Source organism: Schistocerca cancellata, chromosome 2 (assembly GCF_023864275.1).
Source record: "Schistocerca cancellata isolate TAMUIC-IGC-003103 chromosome 2, iqSchCanc2.1, whole genome shotgun sequence".
Classification (NCBI taxonomy): Eukaryota; Metazoa; Arthropoda; class Insecta; order Orthoptera; family Acrididae; genus Schistocerca; species Schistocerca cancellata.
Window position 1 is genome coordinate 931216436 of NC_064627.1, and position 23437 is coordinate 931239872.

General features: G+C 43.3%; 1 protein-coding gene across 5 annotated transcripts in view; it reads right to left on the reverse strand.

Annotated features, from left to right (window-relative positions):
• LOC126162890 (regulator of chromosome condensation) overlaps positions 1–23437 on the reverse strand; it is a 117382-nt gene that overhangs the window by 61622 nt on the left and 32323 nt on the right. For all 5 annotated transcript variants that reach the window (XM_049919690.1, XM_049919691.1, XM_049919692.1 and 2 more), the window contains exons 3-4: positions 11659–11858; positions 5351–5530 (exon numbers count right to left, since the gene is read on the reverse strand). In XM_049919690.1, the coding sequence (XP_049775647.1) occupies positions 5351–5530; positions 11659–11858 (380 nt within the window). The remainder of the gene's footprint in view (positions 1–5350; positions 5531–11658; positions 11859–23437) is intronic.

Here is a 23437-nt window from a genome sequence, read left to right on the forward strand (position 1 = left end):
TATCCACGAATCAGACACTTTCAATAAAGAATCATGAAATCGGAGACTCTTGTGGTCTGTATTGAAATATTGCCATTTACGGAACGCATTAAATAATGCGCAATTAAATAGGTACATGCAAACCCTTTCTGACCATTTTATAGTTTTTCTGTATATAGGGTAATAACTCAAATATTGGTCTGCCTGATCCACTCCTTTCATGTATTTGTTGTAGTCTAATACATTTTCAGTTTTTTTATAGTGTAATTGGTTTTTCTACATCTTCTTTGAGTGTCAGTCAAAGTGGCATTACGTATTGTAGAGATCATTTGTATCGTTTTAGTTTTCGAAGCTCTCCATACCTGTGCGAGTACTTCACCTTTCCACTGATGACAAGCTTCAAACACAATGAGTTTTGCGCGCTTTAATTTTTCCAGAAATCTTATATTTTGCTGTATCATTCCACAAACTCGAATTTTCTCTTCAAGTAACTTCTCTGCAAGTTCTACACTGTCAAAATAATTATCCATGTAGAGATGATGCCACTTTCCATAAGAAGGTGTCAATAGTTCCATCACTGTTTTTGCTAAAGGCTGCCCTGCGCCGCTATATACCTGGAATGAGGTAATGTATCCCGTAATCTAATCACACAGCATCGGAACGTATATGTCATATTTCGTAATTTTCGACGGATTGTATACTTCAAAATTTAACCGTCCACGCCACAGTATCATTCCTTCATCGATTGAGATGTTTTGACTTTAATTAAAAGTTTCTTTACACTTTTTGGAAAAATGTAAAAATGACAACATTTGTCTGAATCGGTTGCGAGACATCGTTTTGTGAAATATCAGCGTGTCTATCAATGTATTCGTTGACCAATAATCATCGTTCCTTGCCTCCCCCCCCCCCTCCCCCCGATAAGGATAGCAAGCCCAAACCATGTTCTAAGTTTGGGTCCTGTAACGTCGTCAGATTTGGCATTTTCTATCCAGTTTCCTTCTATCGCAATTCTGACTGTAGTACTTGTTGGTTTTGTTGCTAATATAATCAAATAGATTGTTCAGAATATAATAGAGGGAAACATTCCATGTGGGAAAAATATATCTAAAAACAAAGATGACGTAACTTACCAAACGAAAGTGCTGGCATATTGATAGACACACAAACAAACACAGACATACACACAAAATTCAAGCTTTCGCAACCAACGGTTGCTTCATCAGGAAAGAGGGAAGGACAGGGAAAGACAAAAGGATGTGGGTTTTAAGGGAGAGGGTAAGGAGTCATTCCAATCCTGGGAGCGGAAAGACTTACCTTAGGGGGAAAAAAGGACAGGTATACACTCGCACACACACACACACACACACACACACACACACACGTATACAGACACAAGCAGACATTTGTAAAGGCAAAGAGAGACCTTTACAAATGTCTGCTTGTGTCTGTATACGCGGTGTGTGTGTGTGTGTGTGTGTGTGTGTGTGTGTGTGTGTGTGTGTGGGGGGGGGGGGGGCATGTATACCTGCCCTTTTCCCCCCCCTAAGGTAAGTCTTTCCGCTCCCCGGGATTGGAATGACTCCTTACCCTCTCCCTTAAAACCCACATCCTTTCGTCTTTCCCTCTTTCCTAATGAAGCAACCGTTGGTTGCGAAAGCTTGAATTTTGTGTGTATGTCTGTGTTTGTTTGTGTGTCTATCATCATGCCAGCACTTTCATTTGGTAAGTTACGTCATCTTTGTTTTTACAAATAGATTGTTCCCAATATACAATTCTATGATATCCTCGACACTCTGTGTATCTTTGGGAAATATGTATGGACCGGGAGATCCTTCAAATTTATTATTGGTCCTCGGTAAATCGAAGTCTGACCACTGAGCACTATTGTCTTCTTCTGATTCATCAAAATCAGTTGGCAACCATAGCGTTCGCTGAATTCTTCTTGGACGTATTTCGCTATCTTCCGACGATTCTGCTTCACTTTCATTTTTTTGATATTCACTGTCTTCTTCCCACTCGGCCAAGTTGTCCGACACGTCAGACAAGACGTCCATGTATTCATCGTAAATAATCATATCGTCTCTTTCGACTGCCATGATGAAAGGGCACGTACTTGTTGATGTGTGTAACTTATTGCTACCTAAACAAAACAACAACAGAATGCAAAAGATACTAAAGTGCTGTCACCGGCCACTGTGCAATACTATGCTCATGACACCACTGTGTTGTCACCAGCCACTGAGTGATACTATGCACACACCACCACTGTGGTGTCGCCGGCCGTTGACCGCTATTTTGCGCACGACACCGCTGTGGTGTCGCCAGACAGCATAGTGTTAAGAATGCTTCCTTATTTTTGAATATGCCACATCTGTAAATACCGCTAAATCTTATTTCTTCACTACACTGGAAGGGTTTATGTTACGATGTCATCAATGATGATCAGCTTTTATTGAACTGTAAGCTATCTATGTTTGCAGGCCGTAATGCCACAACAGTAAAATTGATAACTTCAACACTTCAGTACACAAACGACTACACTTTTCACACTTCATGGACCCAGTGATTGTGATGTCAGATCACATTACCTAAGTCATATGGAAATAGATTTCCATTTCTTTGAACACATCTGCTTTTATCTCTACAGGGGAAGTCAAGTTCCTGACTATGATCTACTTACGTGTAAACCAACTGAATTGATTGATATGTACTGCATCACAACAAAAAAAGAGCTGTGTGAAACGAAAAGAAACCAGAAACTCACTTTACCATGATAGGAATTATGTGATAACTAGATTTCCATTTGCAAAAGTTTCTGTTTATTCCTTAAAAGTGTACTTTTTCTTAAAGTGGGGTTCGTTAAAAATGGGGAAAAACAACATTTTTCTTATGGAGGTTTCACTGGGACCGACAGTTATTTGCTAAAAGCAAATTTCCTTAAAAGTGTATTTATTAATTCTGAGTTTTACTGTACTTAGCTTTCTGTTGTATCTCGAGCTGCCAGTTTTGACATTTAAGTGGATGTTGAGGGGTCACTGTGGCATTCCTTATAGAGAGTTGTTGATACAAAGAATCATTGTATTTGAGAGTAAGAATATGCATCATTTTAATCTGGAAAGTGTCATATTTATTTTTTTAATTGGATATGTTTATGTAAAAGTAGGAAGATTAAGTTTTAACACCCCACCACCAATGAAGTCGTTAAGAGGCGGAGCACAAGTGCTGTTTTGTTAAGGATAGAGAAAGAAATAGGCTGTGCCCTTTCAAAGGAACCATCCTAGCATTTGCCTGGAGCGATTACAAGAAATTGCAGAAAACCTAAACCTGGATGGCCACAGGCGTATTTGAACTGCAGTCCTGAATGTGATTCCACTGTATTAACCACTGCAATATCTCACAATGTGATATGTTGCTGTACTTTTGACATTCAGCAAACACTGCAAGAATTTGGTAACAAAGCCCGATATCTTCAACATCGGTGGTCATGGTGAAATATCAAGCTGGGCACATTAATAGTCTTAAGTTATAGATCATGAGCAAAATAGTCATCCGCAACTAATGAGAACACTGCGCTTTGCAAAACCAAAACTCACATCCACAATGGAACAATTCTTCAATAACAGACAAAATTGTGTGGGTTCCAGCATTTTGTATGATGATTCCATAATTATTTCCATATGTATCAACTATCAAAAACACACACTGAAGTGTTTTAGGTTGGCTTGGTCTGCACAGAGATTTGCAATACTTCACTTCACACACCAAACACTTAAATAAAATGCCACGTGAACATTCCTTTTATGTACAATGAATGTTGCTTAGGCCAGTATTACATTATCAAATATCTTTGTCAAAAATCTTTGTCAAAGATATCTGATGGTGTAATAGGGCATTGCTGTAGGTTTGATCAAAGAAGTCGCTTGTCTTCTGTTCACTGCAATGTGACATGTTACCACATGGAGCGCTAGCATTGCTGCAGCGTTCTGTCGTCTGTAGTGTTTTTATAAACATTGCAGGTAAATACAATTGGTGTGTGCCGACAACTACAAAATTAATAGAGATGTAGGCCTATGAAGCTGATGAGGTGCTTTGCAATGTGAGGCACCCTCAATACAAAAACAGATTAAGAAGATTGGAGACCTGACCTGACTTTATTTGACTTGACCTGACCTGACAACTAACCCAACCCAACCCAACCCAACCCAACCCAACCCAACCCAACCCAACCCAACCCAACCCAACCCAACCCAACCCTACCCTCTCCTGTAGCAAGGAATTGGAATGTTACAGTGAGCCTGTCTTCTGTGGATGTAGCAGTTCTTAAGTGAATATTGTGCTTTGTGATATGAGAATACACTTCATTGAGCACATACAGAAATGTATGCTCATCCATCCTTAAGTAACTGATGTACGACTTGACGTCCTCCACTATAAGCTCACGTAACAGGTTTTGTTGAAGGCTTTTATCGTGTCGTCGTAAAATCCATGGCTTCACCCAGGTATGTTTCCTTTTTTACCCCCGCTTCCCTTCCGCATGTGCACGCAGTGCAATTGTGGTACATGCAACTGCTGCAGTTAATAACAAGTTGTTGTTGTCAGCCATCTTTAAGTTTGACGAAAAATATGATGACAGTGCAATACCCCCTTCTAGCGCTACATCAAAGATCTTTTTCAAATATATTTGACGGAATATTTGATCACATCTTTGATCAAATCTTTGACAATGAAATTTGATAGTGTAATACTGGCATTACTGAATATTTGGTCACCATTAATTATTATTGAGCAGGGTCTAGATAGTCTGTGCCCTGAATCTGTGTGCCTCCTCCCAGGCTGCAGATAAAGCTGCTGAAAATTAACGTCTCATTTCATTCACTCCACCACATAAGAAGAGAGATTCAATTCACCTTCTTATATTATCATCAAAATTACAACTCAGTACATAATAAATGAGGACAGTTACCAACTCTTATACTGCCTCTGTACTATGTACATAAAAGATCTGATATTTAACTTGATAAATAACAATTACAATACATTTATTATCTTTGACATTTCATGGTCTTAGATTTCATGGAGCTCTTTCTTACGCACCGCCCACTCTCTTCTCTGACATATTTATTTAAGGACATGATACCTCTCATTCAAGGAGTGGGATGTATCACTACAACATACAATAATGAGTGCTGAGCCGCCTTTTCTGTTGACTACAAGGAGATACTGAAAACTGTACACTCATCTGAAGCGAAGGTCAAAAGAAAGAAATTACTACAATTTTTCAGGGAGATTTTGTGTTACAATAATAACATATTTGGGATTAAATGGTTTAACCTGAAAGAAATTAGTTAAAAATAACCTTTATACATACTCTAAATGATCCCCAGGCAAAAACTTGCCCCTTCTCTGTCAGAGCAGCTGTGTGAGAATCTCCTGCTGTTATCTGAACAACAGTACCGTCAATCTCCACTTTTCCTGGTTCTGTTTCTGAGTTACCATTGCTTGTGTCCCTGCCTAATGCACCTTCATCATTACAACCAAATGTGATAACCTAAAAAAAAGAGTAAATTACTTTAATCCACAAAGAGTTAAAGGAAACCAAAATTAAAAATAACAAAAAATTCACAGGCGTACAGCTAGCTGTTGGTGATCAAAAGACATGAAATTTCGGTAACTGATCCTATCACCACTACCTTATGATTGTGAAAGGATCTATTGCTGAAATATTGTTTTTTAGATCAACTATAATCAGCAGTATACACTTTGGATTTTCTGTCTGTAACTATACCAAGACTAGAATCACAAAACAAAGTGAAATTTCTTCTGCTTCGTGGATTCTAGGCTGGGAAAAATGAGCGAGTGCAGTAAGTTCTTTCTGGTCCTTTACTTTAGACATAACTACTCATCAACACAATATTAGTTGATAATCAGTTGAGTGGAAATAAAGTAATGTTAGATAATTTGAACTAATATTTGAGCTTTCTGAGAAGTGAGTGGGGCTAAAATATATAACTGTACCATGAGATGGTAATAAAATGAGTCATGTTATTACTAACAGGTCACAAAATTCAAGATCTCCACCACGACAGATCCATCGGTTTTCCAATCTCCTGTTTAAGAAATGCCGAACATCATGATGGAAGTGCGGTGGAGCACCATACTGTTGAAAGATGAAGTCGGCGTTGTCGGTCTCCAGTTGTGGCATGAGCCAATTTTCCAGCATGTCTAGATACACGTGTTCAACTGTTTCTTCGCTCACTGCAGGCCGACCCATTGATTTCCCATTACAGAGGCATCCAGAAGCTTTAAACTGCGCATACCATCGCCGAATGGAGTTAGCAGTTGGTGGATCTTTGTTGAACTTCGTCCTGAAGTGTCGTTGCACTGTTATGACTGACTGATGTGAGTGCATTTCAAGCACGACATACGCTTTCTCGGCTCCTGTCGCCATTTTGTCTCACTGCGCTCTCAAGCGCTCTGGCGGCAGAACCCTGAAGTGCGGCTTCAGCCGAACAAAACTTTATGAGTTTTTCTACGTATCTGTAGTGTGTCGTGACCATATGTCAATGAATGGAGCTACAGTGAATTTATGAAATCGCTTCAGTCATTTGTAAAAGCCCTGTACTTATCCCTCGCCCTGGGAAATAACTCCACAATTTTAAAAGCTTGTACTGACCACTGCACCATTCCCACCCCTCTCTAACAAAGCCCCCTCTCCCCTCCGATCCACCATTAATTAACAATAGAGTTGAAACAAATGGAATTACAGAAACTAAAGTAAGATATTTGAGGCCTGGGCACAGGAGAAAATACAGCAAACACCTTAAATCTCCAGAGCCACTGCACTGAGACAAACAAGAAAGATGTCCAGAACATAGGTTTTATCATTAATATCGAGACATTTTAAAATGTTTGGGGAAGAGAGGGAGGGGCAGAGGATGGGTGTGACAGGAGGGGGCAGGCAGGGAAGGAGTTAAGGTGGAGGGGATGTTGTGTGTGTGTGTGTGTGTGTGTGTGTGTGTGTGTGTGTGTGTGTGAGAGAGAGAGAGAGAGAGAGGGGGGGGGGGGGGAGGTGAGGAAGGAGGGAGGGGTGATAGGGATTAAAATGTCAAGCTCCTCTGGAGTAATGAATAGTGCTGGAAATGTGATAAAATAATCTAAGTAAATATGAGTGGTAAAAGAGAGGCATTGAAGATAATACTGATGACAGAGCAGATGAGGCATCTCCCAGTGCTTTTCTGTGGTAAGAGAAAAACCACAGTATCGAAACCCCTGCCAACCCAATTAAGGACAACGGGTAAAGAATGTCTTCTATGTAAAGCGTCACTACCCAGTTTTTGAGTGAAGTAATAAATCTCATACGAAAGTAATATGACATTGTGTGAAAGCCACCATAGAGCTCTGCATTACCAGCCACGAGCTGGTAGCCATCAGTGTGGCTACATGTGGGTCACAATAACAGACATTGGACAGTAAGGTGAGGACAGCTGAGCACAACAGTAAACAGCATCATGCAGCAGTAACCACATAGCAAGGATCAATGTCACCACACAGGGAAAGTCTCTTGCTATGGGTAACATGACTGGGTCCCGAATTTTAGTGAAACAAATGAATGCCAGAGACATATAAATAAGTTTGAATTTCCAGCATGACTTCTCATCACAGAGACCACCAGCCCAGCCATAAGGCAGCAAGTCATACCTCGCACAAAACCATGTCCACGTGCCACCACAGTGAAATGTGGGGAGCAAGGGACCGCCATGGCTCCACACCACTAAGGGAAGTAGCGTGCCACTGACAATGGATATGGCCACTACAGGCAACTGGTCTACCACGGGTCTGTTGTCAGCATCACAGGGCACCAGCTCAGCATCCAGGGTGGAAGTTACTGCCCAAACATCAGCATAGGCCAGGGACAACAGAGAGAAGTGCGTGCCTCACTGAGCCGTGACACATAATGTATTAGAGTTAAATAAAGTCGTTCTGTAATGTCAACAGTGCTTCCACTTGGCCCCTTGTTCCAGCAGGACCACATTACTCGCTCATAGGTTTTTTGTGATGATTAAAGTGGGAAAGCTATAAATGTAACAGACATCTGCTGGCCCTTAATAATAAAATTAGGTGAGAGAAATAATCAAGACTGCATGTGAGTGGGGCCATATCACAACCACATGCCCTGCGGGTCAGCACGTGTTTAAAGACGGGAACAGCACCCACTATTCAACAGAACCACAACTCTAAAGCAGAGACGAGGGCGTGGTAGAAAAGAGTAAACTGCTTCTAAAAGCAATTAAAACAGAGTAAAAGGAGGATGACAAAGACAGCTGGTAAATGATGTAAGGTCGGGTGTAGTCCCAACCACCTCAACCCTGCACCAAAGGTAGTTTATGGATTGCCGATTCCGGTCTAACCATTTGGTTGATTGTTGATTGTCCCTCCTGGAAACCAAAATGACTCGGGAACAAAAGGCATCAAGATTCGAGAGCCCAACACCCTTTCAAGCAGTTTGTAAAGCACATTGGTGAGGATAACCGGACGGTAGATGTTTCCAGGCAATGGTTTTTGCCTGGTTTAAGAATATGGATGATGGTAGTGTCTCACTCTTGCTAAGAGAACACCTTTTACAACCAAACACATTTAACACTCTCAGAAGAGGGAGCCTCTGAGTAACATTAAAACATTGGATCATCTGAGTATGAATCGAATCACTGCATTGGCCACATCGCGTGACAAGGCAAAACTCTCACGCAGTTCCTTGTCACTGAATCGTTAGTTATATAATTTGCCTGTGATGGAAGGAGGGGGGGGGGGGGGGGGTGACAGGTAGGTAGGTTTCTTCAACTTGTGGATTGTGTGTTCAGAAGCTAGCTATATAAGAAGGGTACACCAACAATGTCAAACAGCAAGAAACGACATCAGTACAAAGCCAACCCTCGGGGAAAGGACATGTGACACTTACTGACCTTAAGTGGCCCACAAGGCCACCATGTTTGGTCCACATCTGGGATGAACCAGCATGCACCCCTTCTTACTGCATTTAATTATATAGCAGTTCAAGTGGCACAGGTGACTGTCTCACATGCTGCTTAGAACCCTGTCAACATTATCTGACAGAGTGGTGAAGATGACAGCAGAGGCAAACAGCTGCCAGCTGGCTATTCGAAAATGCGGAAACTGTCCCATTGGGCAGTGATAAGGAAGAGACAGTGTCTTAGAAAGTTGCCACTGTCACAAAGATCTTAACACAGCAACCACTCGAGTGAAGTCATAAGACTAGGGGAAGATATCACAAGATCAGTACCCAGAAAGGTGCCATGGACGGGACTGAAGTGGGTAAGAGTATCGTCACTGAGGAGAGACAGATCAACATCAGAAAGAAGCTTATCAATCAGAAGGCCCCTATCAGACGAAACGATACTTCCCTAGACAGAGTGACGCACACTGAAATCTCCAAGTAGGAGGAAGGGATTCGAGATTCTTGTCAGGAGCTATCCACTGCAGATGTAGGAAGGGAGGAAGATCAGCAGTCCTGGGACCCACAGCTATTGGTTGGTGTTGAGCCTATGATCTGTGGATTTCTGGGAAAAGGGGTTCAGAGGGGACACAAAGTGCTACACCCAGGTATTTGTATGCGTTCGCCAATTAAAATAGTGACTCATTGATATTATAGTCATAGGATACTATGTTTTTCGCTTTGTGAAGTGCACAATTTTACTCTTATGAACATTTAAAGCAAGTTGCCAACCTTTGCGCCACTTTGAAATCTTATCAAGATCTGGCTGAATATTTATGCAGCTTCTTTCAGAAAGTACTTGATTGTAATAACTGCATCATCTGGAAAAAAGCCTGATTTCACTATTAATATTGTCTGCAAGATCATTAATATACAATATGAACAGCAAGTGAACCAACCACTTCCCTGAGGCACACACAGAGTTATTTCTACATCTGACGATGACTATCCACCCAAGATCACATGCTGTGTTCTCCCTACCAAAATGTCCTCAATCCCATCACAAATTTCACTTGAACCCTGTATGATCATCCTTTTGACAATAAGCGTAGGTGCGGTACTGGGTCAAATGCTTTTCAGAAATCAAGAAATACTGCATCTACCTGGTTGCCCTGATCAAAGCTTTCAGTATGTCATGTGACAAAAGTGGGTTTCACATGATCGATTTTTTTCTAAATCCATGCTGGTTGGCATTGAGATGGTCATTCTTTCAAGATACCTTATTATGTTTGAGCTCTGAATATGTTCTAAGATTCTACAAATCTCTGTCAGGGATATTAGATGGTACTTCTGTGGATCACTTCTGTTACCCTTCTTGTACGCAGGTGTGACCCGCGATTCATTCCAACTACTGGGCTCAGCTTTTCGGTTGAGGTATCTACATCAGATTATAGTCAACAGAGGGGCTAATTCAGCCACAAAATCAGTATAGAATCTGATAGGGATTCCATCGGGCCCTGGACCTTTGTTCAGTTTAATGATTTCAGCTGTTTCTCTACACCACCGACACTAATACCTATTTCATTCACCTTTTCAGTGCTGCGAGGTTTAAATTGGGGCAATTCTCTTGGGTTTTCCTTTGCAAAGGAGCATTTGAAAATGGAGTTAAGCATTTCAGCTTTTGCTTTGCTACCCTCAATTTCATTTGCTAGGGACTGGACACTAACTTTGGTACCACTAACAGCATTTATGTATGAAGCAAATTTCTTTGGGTTTTCTGGAAGATCATCTGACAATATTCTGCTATGGTAGTCACTGAATGCATCACGCATTGCCCTCTTGACAGCCAAATGTGTTTGTTATATTCCTATTACACAGTAGTCTATTTCTTTAAAAGTTTCTTTACAGTGACTGTATGCCATGGAGGTTCCCTCCCATTACGGACTGTTCTGCTGGGTATGTATCTATCCAGTGCTTCATCAACCATTCTTTTAAAATGAGCCTTAGTTCCTCCACATGCTCCTGCCCAGTGCTGAAAGTTTAATGTTCCTCACTGAGATACGAGGACACTACAGATTTTTTATCTAGTTTACTGAACATATGTATCTTTCTGGTTTTTTAGTTGTCCTTTGTACTTTAGTAATCATTGTTGCCACAACCGTGTTACGGTCACTGACACCAGTTTCGATGTGGACATCCTCAAAGAGGTTAGGTCTATTTGTTGCCATTAGATCCAATATATTTCCATCCTGGGTGGGGTTTAATTTTTCCAATTAATTGTTGGATGTCCATTGAAAGTCTTAGGAGGAAATGAAAAGACAGAATAAAAGATGTACAGGCATGTGGAGTCTTAGACGTATAGAGGAAGACTGCAGGAAATAGACTAGACTAGACTCATGACATAATGTAATCTCCTGGGCTTGATAACACAGAAGGAAGATTGCTCTTTAGTGACAAAAACTAAGACTACCCCAAGAGTTTGGCATTCACCACAGGGAAGAAAATGTAAGAGAGTTGACTTCTATGAAACCACTAACACAAGGAAAGAAAAAACGATTTAATAAAGATGCATTTTTAATATAACAACATGAATGGTATTATTTGCTGTACTAAAAATAACTGTCGTAATTCACACACTGGTTTCTTCTTATTTTTGTAAAAACAGTAATCCGCATTTGTCAATCAATAAATGATTATCTTACAGTGCAAGGTCATGTGTGTCTTACCTCTCCAGTCTTCGTGAGACAAACTGTGTGCATACCACCTGCACAAATATCCACTACATTTTCAAGATTTTTTACCATAGCTGGATTAGTTCGTTCAAGGACATCCTCCCCAAGGCCCAGTTGGCCAACATCACCCTGGCCAAATGTGAATACAAGGCCAGTCTCCTTATCATCAAGGGATTCTGGACTTGGAAGGAGTACTGCAACACATGATTTATCTTTTAAGAAAAGTTATTATTTCGTTTGTATGAAGTTGGACAGTTACATCAGCTCCAATGGTTAGGTTTCAAATTAGGACTGTCTACTAAATTGAGTCATTGTATATATCCCATATAGCATGTAGCTTTCATAATTGAATGTCATCACAAAATCTTACAATTCTATATAACAAATGTATTTAAAAATAAATTAATCCATGTCACTGTTCAATATATAAATTGCTACAAATATTACTATAAATTTCTATTTAATACTATTTGGCTCTGAGCACTATGGGACTTAACATCAAAGGTCATCAGTCATTTAATACTGTTTTAACTAGCTTATTTTCTGCCCAGTCTTTAAACAAAGTTGTTACATATCAGTGCAATTTAATTTATTTTTTTAGCATCAAGTATAAACATTAACTACCTAAGATACTAACCATCAGTCTGCAAAACACTTTGATTGAAGAAAGTCATTGTAGTAGGATACTGTACAAATCTGAAATTAATTCTTAATTCAAACTTTTTTTATGTGCAGAAGTTATTGGTGTGCTGTGTTATTTGGGAAGTGATTGGCATTCAAATAATTGCCTAAAATTGCTGCACATAAAAAGTAACAATATTATGATTACATTCTTTCAAACAAAAAATAAAGATTCTGAATTCCTGGAGGAGGCAGAGATGACAGGATAGTGGATTCTTTCCAGGAGGAACAGGAGGAGCAGCACTATGCAGCCATAATCTCCTTGATAGTGGAGAGTTTATTAGAGAGTGCAGCAGTGGCCCACTAGATGTTACATGTCCGAATGAGTAGAGGTTGTATCTACACCCACAAATCTGTGCCTGGGACAGTCAAAGTGAATGTTGGGCAAGTAATGGTTTCTCTACTCAAATGACTGCTCAGTTCATTCTCTGGAATACCCACATGACTTGTGACACAGACAAAGACAGCTAAGCAGGTAGTATGACTGAGCTCAAAGAGAAGATCTTGAGTAGCAAATATCACAGTGTGACAAGAATAACATTGGTCAATAGCCTGGAGACTGTTCATTGACTCAGTACAAATTAAAATGCAGGTAAGGGAGGTCTGTTTAATAAAACATAGGGTTCTATTAACAGACACCAGGTCCGCAGTAAAAACATTGTGTTCCAAGCACCCCTGAAACACAAGTTCAATGTCTGACTAATGCACCTTATCACTGTTACTGCTGTAGGGGTAATTAAATATGGAAGTATGGAGGGTAAAAGTGTGTGGTTGGATGGTTAAATGGGGAGAGGGGAGAGAGTGAGGGACCAGACAGTGAGGTCATTGGGCCCATGATCAAGGACAGCAGAAATCAAGGAAGGAACAACGAACAGCACAGTCCAGTCAAGGGGAAGGGGTAGCGGCCAAACTAAGAGGGGAAAAGGAACATCAGGGCAGCAGAAAGAGGAAAGAACAGGAGGGAGGTGGGTGGAAATGGGGGGAGAGGAGGGGTGCTCCAGAAACTCTACATGCGGTGGGGCACCACCACCACCACCACCACCACCACCACCACCACCACCACCAGCCTGTCCTGACATCCATATCATACGTTATTATGACACAACTCTAGGGGAAGAAGACACAAGAAAAGGGGAAATAAAACTGCACAACAGACCAGATAAAATATACGGAAAAAGGCAAGGAGAACCTGGCCAGTATGGAGGCAAGTTCAAGGCCTTCATAACCAACACCTATGCTAACTGAGGGACTCAAATTCTAAAAGAAAATTCAAGGACTTAAACCTGACAGGACAAATCACTTTGACAAAGAAAACTGAGGACAGATGTAACCTTGTGAGGGTCATCTGCTAACACCCGAGACAAGGAATGTGAGAGGGCACATTTAGTGCGAAGGACCAAAAGACAGGGGCAGTCTATCAAAAGGTGGGTCACTGTGAGGGGACCACCCAATTACAAAGGGGGCAGCTCATTGCAGAATAAAACACCATGGGTCAACCTAGTATAGCCAATATCAAGACAGCAGAGGATGGTAGATTCCCATCAGAAGAGGCAAAGGGAAGAATATCACATGGTGGATGGTGGGAGCCTCCTTGTTTGTACGAAGTTTATTAGACCAGGGCAGGGGGGGGGGGGGTGCTTCCGAAGAGTTGACCCATGATTGAGCAAAAAGGGATTTCATGTAAAGCTGCAAATCTGCCCCTGGAAAGGTCATGGGGAGGGGGGGGGGGGGGGGGGGGGAGATAATGTGGCCGCCTGCCCCCCCCCCTCCCCCCCAAGACAGACAATCAGCAAGTGCATTATTGGGAATACCTAACTGGGCAGGAACCCAATTGAAATCAACAGATCAAACAGCTACACCATGTTCATCCAGGAGGTTGGCAGAGACCAAGCGACAGTTGGAAAAACTCCGAGCGACGATAGCCTGTAAGGCACTCACTGAGTCCATACATAACAAAACTTGGGCGACTGAGGACCATTTAATGAAGCAGAGGCCGGTAGATGGCCATCCATTCTGCAGTAAAAAGTCCACAAGTGGCAGGCAAGAGACGGCGTTCTGTGCCAACACAAGACATATACTACATCAGGCTGTTCCAGCTCCAGGGAGCCGGAGCGCTCACTGCGGCAGCTCGGAGCCCGCGTGGAGGGGGAAAGCGAACTCACTGCCCCCTGGCTGCATGCAACTGACGCAATAATCCATGTTCAATGACAGCTATGATTAGCCGCGGGAGCCCTGTACCTCTATTGGAGGATACCTTTCTATTCATTGAGAGGGATGGTCGTCCGCAGTGTCTTGTATGTCATAAAGTAATTATTTCTGCGAAGAGGTACAATATACAACGACATTATACACGTCTTCACGCAGCGCACTACGATCAGGTAGAAGGCGTTGCACGCAGAGAACTGGTGGCCAGGCTTAAGAACGACATACCAGGAGACGTTAAGTTTAAAAACGGTTTCGTAATACAGAGGGTATCAAAACATGCAACATAGTTCGTGATCTGTAATGCGTTTATAATTTTCAGGTGAATGAGAGCGGAGAAAACACTACTGAGTCTGCAAATCGAGCAAGCTGCAGGGTGGCTCACATCATTGCGACGAGTGGCAAGCCGTTTTCGGTGGGACCACTCGTAAAATCGTGCATGGTAGCCGTTGCAGAATGTTTGTTTCCAAGGGAGGTGCAGGCAATTGAAGGGGTTTGCCTGTCGAAGCAAACAATGTCTCGTCGAATCCTAGACATGGCAGCGAATTTAGAGACACAGCTCAGGAAAAAGGCGGAGAGCTTTGTTGCATTTTCGCTAGTGCTTGACGAAAGCACCGACATATCGGACTGTGCTCAGCTTGCAGTTTTTGTGCGTGGAGCTGCAAGTAACTGAAGAACTCTTGGATGTGGTACCACGCGATTACACCGCAACAGGACGTGACATTTTTGAAGCTGTTTGTGAATCAGTGGACAATATGAATTTGCCGTGGGATAAGCTCCATTCTGTAGCGAGAGACGGTGCACCACAAACGATCGGGTGTCACCAAGGTTATGCTTCTCGTTTGAAAAATAAACTCAGGGACGAATTCGGGAAAGACATTTTGACTCTTCATTGTTTTATTCACCAAGAGGCACTGTGCGCTGAAACAATAGAGCTAGGTGGCGTAATGAAAGATGTCGTGAAGTGTGTGAATTTTGTGCGGCGTCACGGTATGAATCATCGCCAATTCAAAGGATTCCTGAAAGATATGGAAGCGGAGTATGGGGATATACCTTACCACAGTACAGTTCGTTGGCCGAGTCGGGGAAAATTTCTTGATGTTTTCTTTGCCATTCGTGACGAAATAACCCTTTTTCTCAAAATGAAAGTGGAAGAAATGCGTTTTCTGAAAGATATAAAATGGATATCAGAGCTGGCGTTCCTAGCTGACATAACTATGCATCTAAATAATGTAAATCTGTCATTGCAGGGCAAAGGGTAGCTAATAGTTGACATGCACGACCAGATCAAAGCGTTCATGCAAAAGTTACGTTTATTTGAGAGGCATATGAATAATGGACATTTAACGTTCTTCAATCGTCTTGCTTCTTTAAAACTACCTGAAGGTACTACTTTCGGCGATTACCAAGCAAAGTTAAAGCAGCTCATCACATTGTTTGAAACACGATTCCGAGACCTCACTGGTTTGGAAATGGAACTTAAGGTGTTCAGCATTCCTTTTTCAGTTTCCCCCGATGACTTGTCATCATCACTTCATTTGGAGATTATTGATTAGCAAAATTCAACTTTGTTGAAAGACAGGTGCTACAACACGTTGGATTTGTCATGATGGTATCGTTCATTACAGCAAAAAACATTTCCCAAGCTTCACAACAATGCTGCTCAGATCATGGGCATGTTTGGATCTACGTATTGTTGTGAGCAGCTTTTCTCAGCAATGAAAAGAGTAAAAAGTAAGGAACGATCGTTTCTTCAGGATGCAACAATGAAGGCCATCCTCCGCATTACCGCTGTGAACACTTTGACGCCTGATATTTTCGATCTTGTAATGAAAAGAAAAGTCAAGCTACAGAGGCCCAATAAATTTAGTATGCAATCTCTTATAAAACAGTTGTTTCTTATTTATTTCCTGGTGTAGCATGTCACCACGTCTTAGGAGCTAAAAGTATGAGGATGTCGATCTTGTAAGACGCAACTGGCACATCAAAACGCTTGCCTTGCCGCCTGCCTCAGCCTGCCGTGCCACCTGCCGGCGTGCGGGCCCACTTGAATGGTCACAGCGAGCGACACGGCTCCCTGGAGCAGGGAGCGCTCCGCGGCTCACAACGGAGCCGAAGAGCTGGAACAGCCTGTACTACATGATTGGCAGATTTAGAGCTGTCAGTATCAGAAGCAAATGGCACCAAACTGTGTCATAGGCCTTATAGAGATCAAAGAAAACTGAGATGACGGTGGTACTCAGAAAAGACCTGCTGAACTGTGGTTTCAAATTGAAGCAGATGATTAATCAGTGAGCGTTCCTCCTGACAACTGCACTGGTAAGGAGATATATAGTCCCAACACTCAAGGATCCAGCTGAGCCAATGAGCCATCATCCATTCTAGTAACTTGCAGGGGACATTGGTCAGGCTGATTGGCCAGTAACTATCAAGGGATGACAGATCCTTGCCATGCTTCAGGACAGGGATCACAAAACTGTCTCTACACTGAGAGGGAAAAATGCCTTTGCGAATAAACACCTGGAGGACCTACTGTCATTGTGGAAGAGTGAGTGTTGAAGCATTGGCTATGGATGGAATCAATGCCAGGAACTGAATCATAGGAAGAAGAGAGGGTCAGAAGAAGCTCCTGTTCAGTGAAAGGTTCACTGTACGGTCTGTCTGACAAGGGGTAAAACATAAGTGCGAAGCTTCAGCCTGCTGTTTCCGGAGGAGGACAGGAGCTGGATAAGAAGCTGATGCTGACACCATCACAAAATGGTTCACTAGGTATCCTACAAGAACTGGTGGATCTGTACAAGGCCACCTGGGAGGGAAAGGACTGGAATGGAAGACTGCCGCTGACAACCTCGGAGGGTGGTAGCCCACACCCATGACAAAGGGAGAGAAGAAACTAGAGAGGTAACAAAGTGTTCCCAACACACTCGCTTGGCTCTGTTCGATTAAGTAATGGGCTTTGGCATGTAGATGTTTAAAGGTAATAAGACCGGCAGAGGATGGATGCTGCTTGAGATGTCGCAAGGTGTGACAATAATTGTGGATAGCAATGACAATGGCCATGCTCTACCTTGGAATTGGCTGACTGCGAATGGGGCCTGTCAAATGGGGAAACGCAATCCTGACAATGCGGATTATCTTATCGGGCAGATTATGGACGACTTCATCAATACAATCTGACAAAGATGGTGTATGTAAACACAACCTGGGAGGTGCACAGATGCCAATCAACATGATGCTAAGCTTATGTGGGGTAACATGGCCATCGGGAGAGAGGAAGAAACTGGAGAATCAGCAGGAAGTGGTCACTACCACAAAGGTTATTGTGTGGCGACCAGTTTAAGGAAGGAGAGGAGGGGAGAGGAGGGGAGGGGAGGGGAGGGGAGGGGAGAGGAGGGGAGGGGAGGGGAGGGGAGAGGAGGGGAGGGGACGGGGGAGAGGATGGAGGGGGAGTGAAAGATTACAGTTCCATTGAACAAGCCTGGAACAGGTATCCAAATAGGAGGCAACAGAGCTGGAGCCAAGCACACCGCTGAGTTGTAAGGTACCCCTAACTTCCAGACAAGAGTGCATTATACGAGGGCAGTTCAATAAGTAATGCAACACATTTTTTTTCTCGGACAATTTTGGTTGAAAAAACCGGAAATTTGTTGTGGAATATTTTCAAACATTCCCGCTTCGTCTCGTATAGTTTCATTGACTTCCGACAGGTGGGAGCACTGTACGGAGCTGTTAAAATGGCGTCTGTAACGGATGTGCGTTCCAAACAACGGGCAGTGATCGAGTTTCTTTTGGCGGAAAACCAGGGAATCTCAGATATTCATAGGCGCTTGCAGAATGTCTACGGTGATCTGGCAGTGGACAAAAGCACGGTGAGTCGTTGGGCAAAGCGTGTGTCATCATCGCCGCAAGGTCAAGCAAGACTGTCTGATCTCCCGCGTGCGGGCCGGCCGTGCACAGCTGTGACTCCTGCAATGGCGGAGCGTGCGAACACACTCGTTCGAGATGGTCGACGGATCACCATCAAACAACTCAGTGCTCAACTTGACATCTCTGTTGGTAGTGCTGTCACAATTGTTCACCAGTTGGGATATTCAAAGGTTTGTTCCCGCTGGGTCCCTCGTTGTCTAACCGAACACCATAAAGAGCAAAGGAGAACCATCTGTGCGGAATTGCTTGCTCGTCATGTGGCTGAGGGTGACAATTTCTTGTCAAAGATTGTTACAGGCAATGAAACATGGATTCATCACTTCGAAACTGAAACAAAACGGCAATCAATGGAGTGGCGCCACACCCACTCCCCTACCAAGAAAAAGTTTAAAGCCATACCCTCAGCCGGTAAAGTCACGGTTACAGTCTTCTGGGACGCTGAAGGGGTTATTCTGTTCGATGTCCTTCCCCATGGTCAAACGATCAACTCTGAAGTGTATTGTGCTACTCTTCAGAAATTGAAGAAACGACTTCAGCGTGTTCGTAGGCATAAAAATCTGAACGAACTTCTCCTTCTTCATGACAACGCAAGACCTCACACAAGTCTTCGCGCCCGAGAGGAGCTCACAAAACTTCAGTGGACTGTTCTTCCTCATGCACCCTACAGCCCCGATCTCGCACCGTCGGATTTCCATATGTTTGGCCCAATGAAGGACGCAATCCGTGGGAGGCACTACGCGGATGATGAAGAAGTTATTGATGCAGTACGACGTTGGCTCCGACATCGACCAGTGGAATGGTACCGTGCAGGCATACAGGCCCTCATTTCAAGGTGGCGTACGGCCGTAGCATTGAATGGAGATTACGTTGAAAAATAGTGTTGTGTAGCTAAAAGATTGGGGAATAACCTGGTGTATTTCAATGCTGAATAAAACAACCCCTGTTTCAGAAAAAAAAAAAATGTGTTGCATTACTTATTGAACTGCCCTCGTACTTTATTTCCAGTTTTGCTATTTCACATATAGACAGCAAATGTATCAGCACTCCAGTCAGTACAGAGTAAGGAGTGAACAGTACATTCCCACACTGGCTAGCTGAGGTGGTTTCAGAGCCAGTGGGATGTGCCGATACAGTAAGCACTTGTGATGTTAGCAAAGAGGTATGTAGGGAAAGTACATTTATTCTGGCATGGATCAAATAATTCTTATTAATAAATATTTGCTAAGAAAAGTTGCCTTTATTCAATCGGATATTAGGAGAAATCTACGGATCTTCAATACTATCTTCCAGTAATTTACAAAGAAAGGAAATGCTGATATTAATAAATAAATAACTTCGGCATAACCAAAGGTGTACGATCTTATACAAACTTTACCAAATGTACACTCAAGTTACAGGCTGTGCACCATAATCAGCAGTCACCAATAGGATGCCTTTCGATACAGTCATGCGGTAGACCGTGCTCTCTTACTATTAATAGTTAGCTTATAATCAGTGTGAGCAAGTTCATTTTATGGTGTTTCTTGAATGCACCATAATGGTGCCAATGTAAAAATTATTTGCACAAAAAAACCTCCTTTCCACTTCATTATGTAAAACATAGTAGTAATGCACTTCCAGAATCTAAAAGCGCTGCTGCGGCTCTCCAGGGGAACATAAAGCTATGGCACCTATCTATATAACAGGTAGGATGAAATCCTACGTGGCAGCTCAATGTCAGTTCAAGGACGGACTGACTTAATTATCACTATTGCAAAACTGGGAAGCGTGGCCAGTTATACTATATGCCCCTTATACTATTATTACAGACTTACTTGCTAAACAGATATGTTTCTGGAGGTTTAGTGTGAGTGGTGGGTTCTTGCAGGGTCACCATCGGTCACCAACGAGGATGGGGTGACATCCCTAAATAAGAGGTCAGACTTAGGGCTGCAAGGTTGAAGGTGGCACCTCCGTGAGTACCAGGAGGGCTTGACCTCTGTCGTCTTCTTCTTCTTCCTCTTCTCTTTCATAGGTTGAGGAGGGCCGGGCACAGAGGGAGAGCAGGCTTCTGCAAGATTTGGAGATCTGGGCCCAAAAGAGAGCAGGCGACCTTGGGGCACACAGATTGTGTGTCCTCTGGCCAAGTTGTGTAGTAGACCTCTGGGCTGAGAGAAGCCAGAGGGGATTTTTTTTTTTTTTTTTTTTGGGGGGGGGGGGGGGGGTTTGACAACTCTTAAGGAAGCCCCGTCACCACCGAGCGTCAAAGAAGAGGGACATTTCTTCGGCCTGGGAGGTGGAGTGACATCTTGGGGGGAGGGCATGGGAACCACGGTGGAAAGAGTAGGGGGGATAGGATTTGGGGTAAGGAAGAGAGAGAGAGAGAGAGAGAGAGAGAGAGAGAGAGAGAGAGGAGGAAAGGATGCAACAGAAGCAAAAGTAGAAGTTATTGACACAGGGTGAAGTTGGTCATATTTCTGATGAGCCTAAGTGTAAGACAAAGAATCGAGGAACTTATACTCCTGTATCTTCTTTTCTTTCTTATAAGCAGGGCAATCTGGCAAGTGCGGAGTGTGGCAGTTTTCGGCAAAACACAGGGGCTCCCTTCAGGGAGCGGGCGTCCACATTCATAACACAAGAGGGTCTGCTGTACATCGGGAGAACATGTACCTAAAACGTAAACACCGAAAGCACCTCATGAGTGTTGGGATGTACAGCTTCATTTCACACCAATAATACATAACCTTGATCTTCTCTGGGAGGATGACTCCACCCAGAGTTCCACATCAGTCTGAAAGATGAGGTCTTTATGAAAAATGATTCGCTGAACCATATTCAAAGAGTGGTGATGAGTAACGGACACCAGGACATCGCCAAGATCAAAACAGGCACAAAGGGCAGCAGACTGTGCAGCATAACTAGTTTTGCTCAAAAGCGAACCCAAGCACATCTTATTGACACACTCCTCTCCAACGAAGTTGTCCGATATTTTCCACAAAAAATAACAGCTTTGAGTCAGTGAATGTGTATCCATCCATCCTAGTGCAGAGCATGTAGGGGGAAAAAGTGTTTCACTCCAAGCTGGTGAGCCTGGCCCTCCTCCCAGAGTGTAGACAGTGAAAGTACGGCTGCAAGGTCATAAAAAGCAGCATTCAATGATCCATTACCAACCAAAGAGATGGCAGTAGAACAATGGCCAGTTTTCTGGAGCTTGATACATTTCACATGCAAAGCATCCACCCCAATATCACCCACTCCAATCAGGGGCTCTCCCCACATGCATCACCCGGCCACAGCAAGAGCTTTCTGGGAAGGCGGTCATTGCCGGGAGTATGATGCTCCAGAACGACAAGCAACCACTCCTAGAGGGGGATGCAGAAGATCAGGTATCAGAAGTATAATCCATTTGTCGTCAGGAGGGCTCATCCAGATGGGTGTGTAACAGCCCCACCACACTGACTGCCTGTACATGCTGGTGACCTAGCAGGGCACATGGCGGCTTCGGTGGAAGGAACAGTGGAAGGGAGGGAGGGGAGGTATCCACACCACAGATGCTAGGGAGAGAGTTCTTCCCAAATGCCTCACACAATGGAGAGAAAATTTAGAAATGGGGGTCAAACCCCAAATGGAGACCAAGAACTCCAAAAAGGATAGATGAAAAAGAAAAGGCAAGGGGAAAAAACTGCAAGCAATACAGGAAACCAGGTGGATAGACCGTTCGATGTAAGTAAGGACACCAAGAGAGGGGAAGGAGGGTGCAGAGGGGGAGAAGTGAGGAAAAGGAGGGAGGGGCACGGGGAAGGGGATGCAGCCTAAGACAGATGAATGGGCTGCTACAGCTTGGGGCCCCCTGTGTGCCCCACACGCGAACTCACGAAAGAACCGCATGCCCCCTCCCTGGGACAGGGGGAGGGGAGTCTGACACCTGAGAGAGGATGAGGTGTACTGTAAATATTTTCTAAAAATGAGGAGATCCTCCCTGAAGTCCAGCAGCCTAAAGCAATACTCTGCTATCTGTTTAATCTAAAAAAAACGAATCAGTCAATTCTTAACACATTTCTATCCTCAATACCTTGTCACGTAGGCAACAGTTGCACGAAGCACCAAAGTGAAATACCTGTAATGCACATCTACCAATTACAAGCTATTCCATTCGTGTCACTGGCATATTCTACTCCATTAGAGGCACTATAACCTGTGAAAACTGTCATGCCATGCATAGCTTTGCTGGAACCACTGCACTGCTTTTTATGAAGGAATGACCATCAGCCATACATACACCAAAGTCAAATGATGAGATGACTTTCCAAATGGCAGAACACAAGGGCAAGTTGCACAATAAAACATGGCAGAATGTAATGGGATTCTTCATAGTCCACCTGGCTCCCCTTTCATCACCTACACCAGCTCGTCTCACTTCACAGATGGTATCCCTTTATCCCATCATTCTCACCTCCGCCTCTACAAACAAATCACTGTCCTCCACCTACCTCTGTCCCTGCTTCCATCTGTATTTCCTTTGTCCCCTTCCACCAAATCTGCATGTTTCAGCCTCTCACTCTATTTATGTTTATGGTTATTGAAGTTTCATTTATCAAGCACTCATGCTCCTAAGACCTAGCTACAACAACGTGCAACTGGACCTTCCTGCACCTCGGGAATCTATACCTGCACATGTAATTGTATCCTCTTGCCCTACTCTTCCTGCTACAGTGAGAGAAACACCTAAAAAGGTAAAAAGCAAAAAATGTGGGGACCTGGCTTCTCTAACTATTTAAGCAAGTCAAAGAGTTTGGAAAAGGGTGAGAAAGCAGTTGTAACATGATAGGCAAAAGAAAATAGAGAACTGAGGCATCTTGCACAAGAGGGTCTAAAGGTACAAAAGGGTGAGGGGGGAAGAAAGTAACTAGCAGTCGCATAAGGGAGTACCCACGACAGGGGGAGGCTCTGCCCCCCCCCCCCCCCCCCCCACAACTACCTCGAA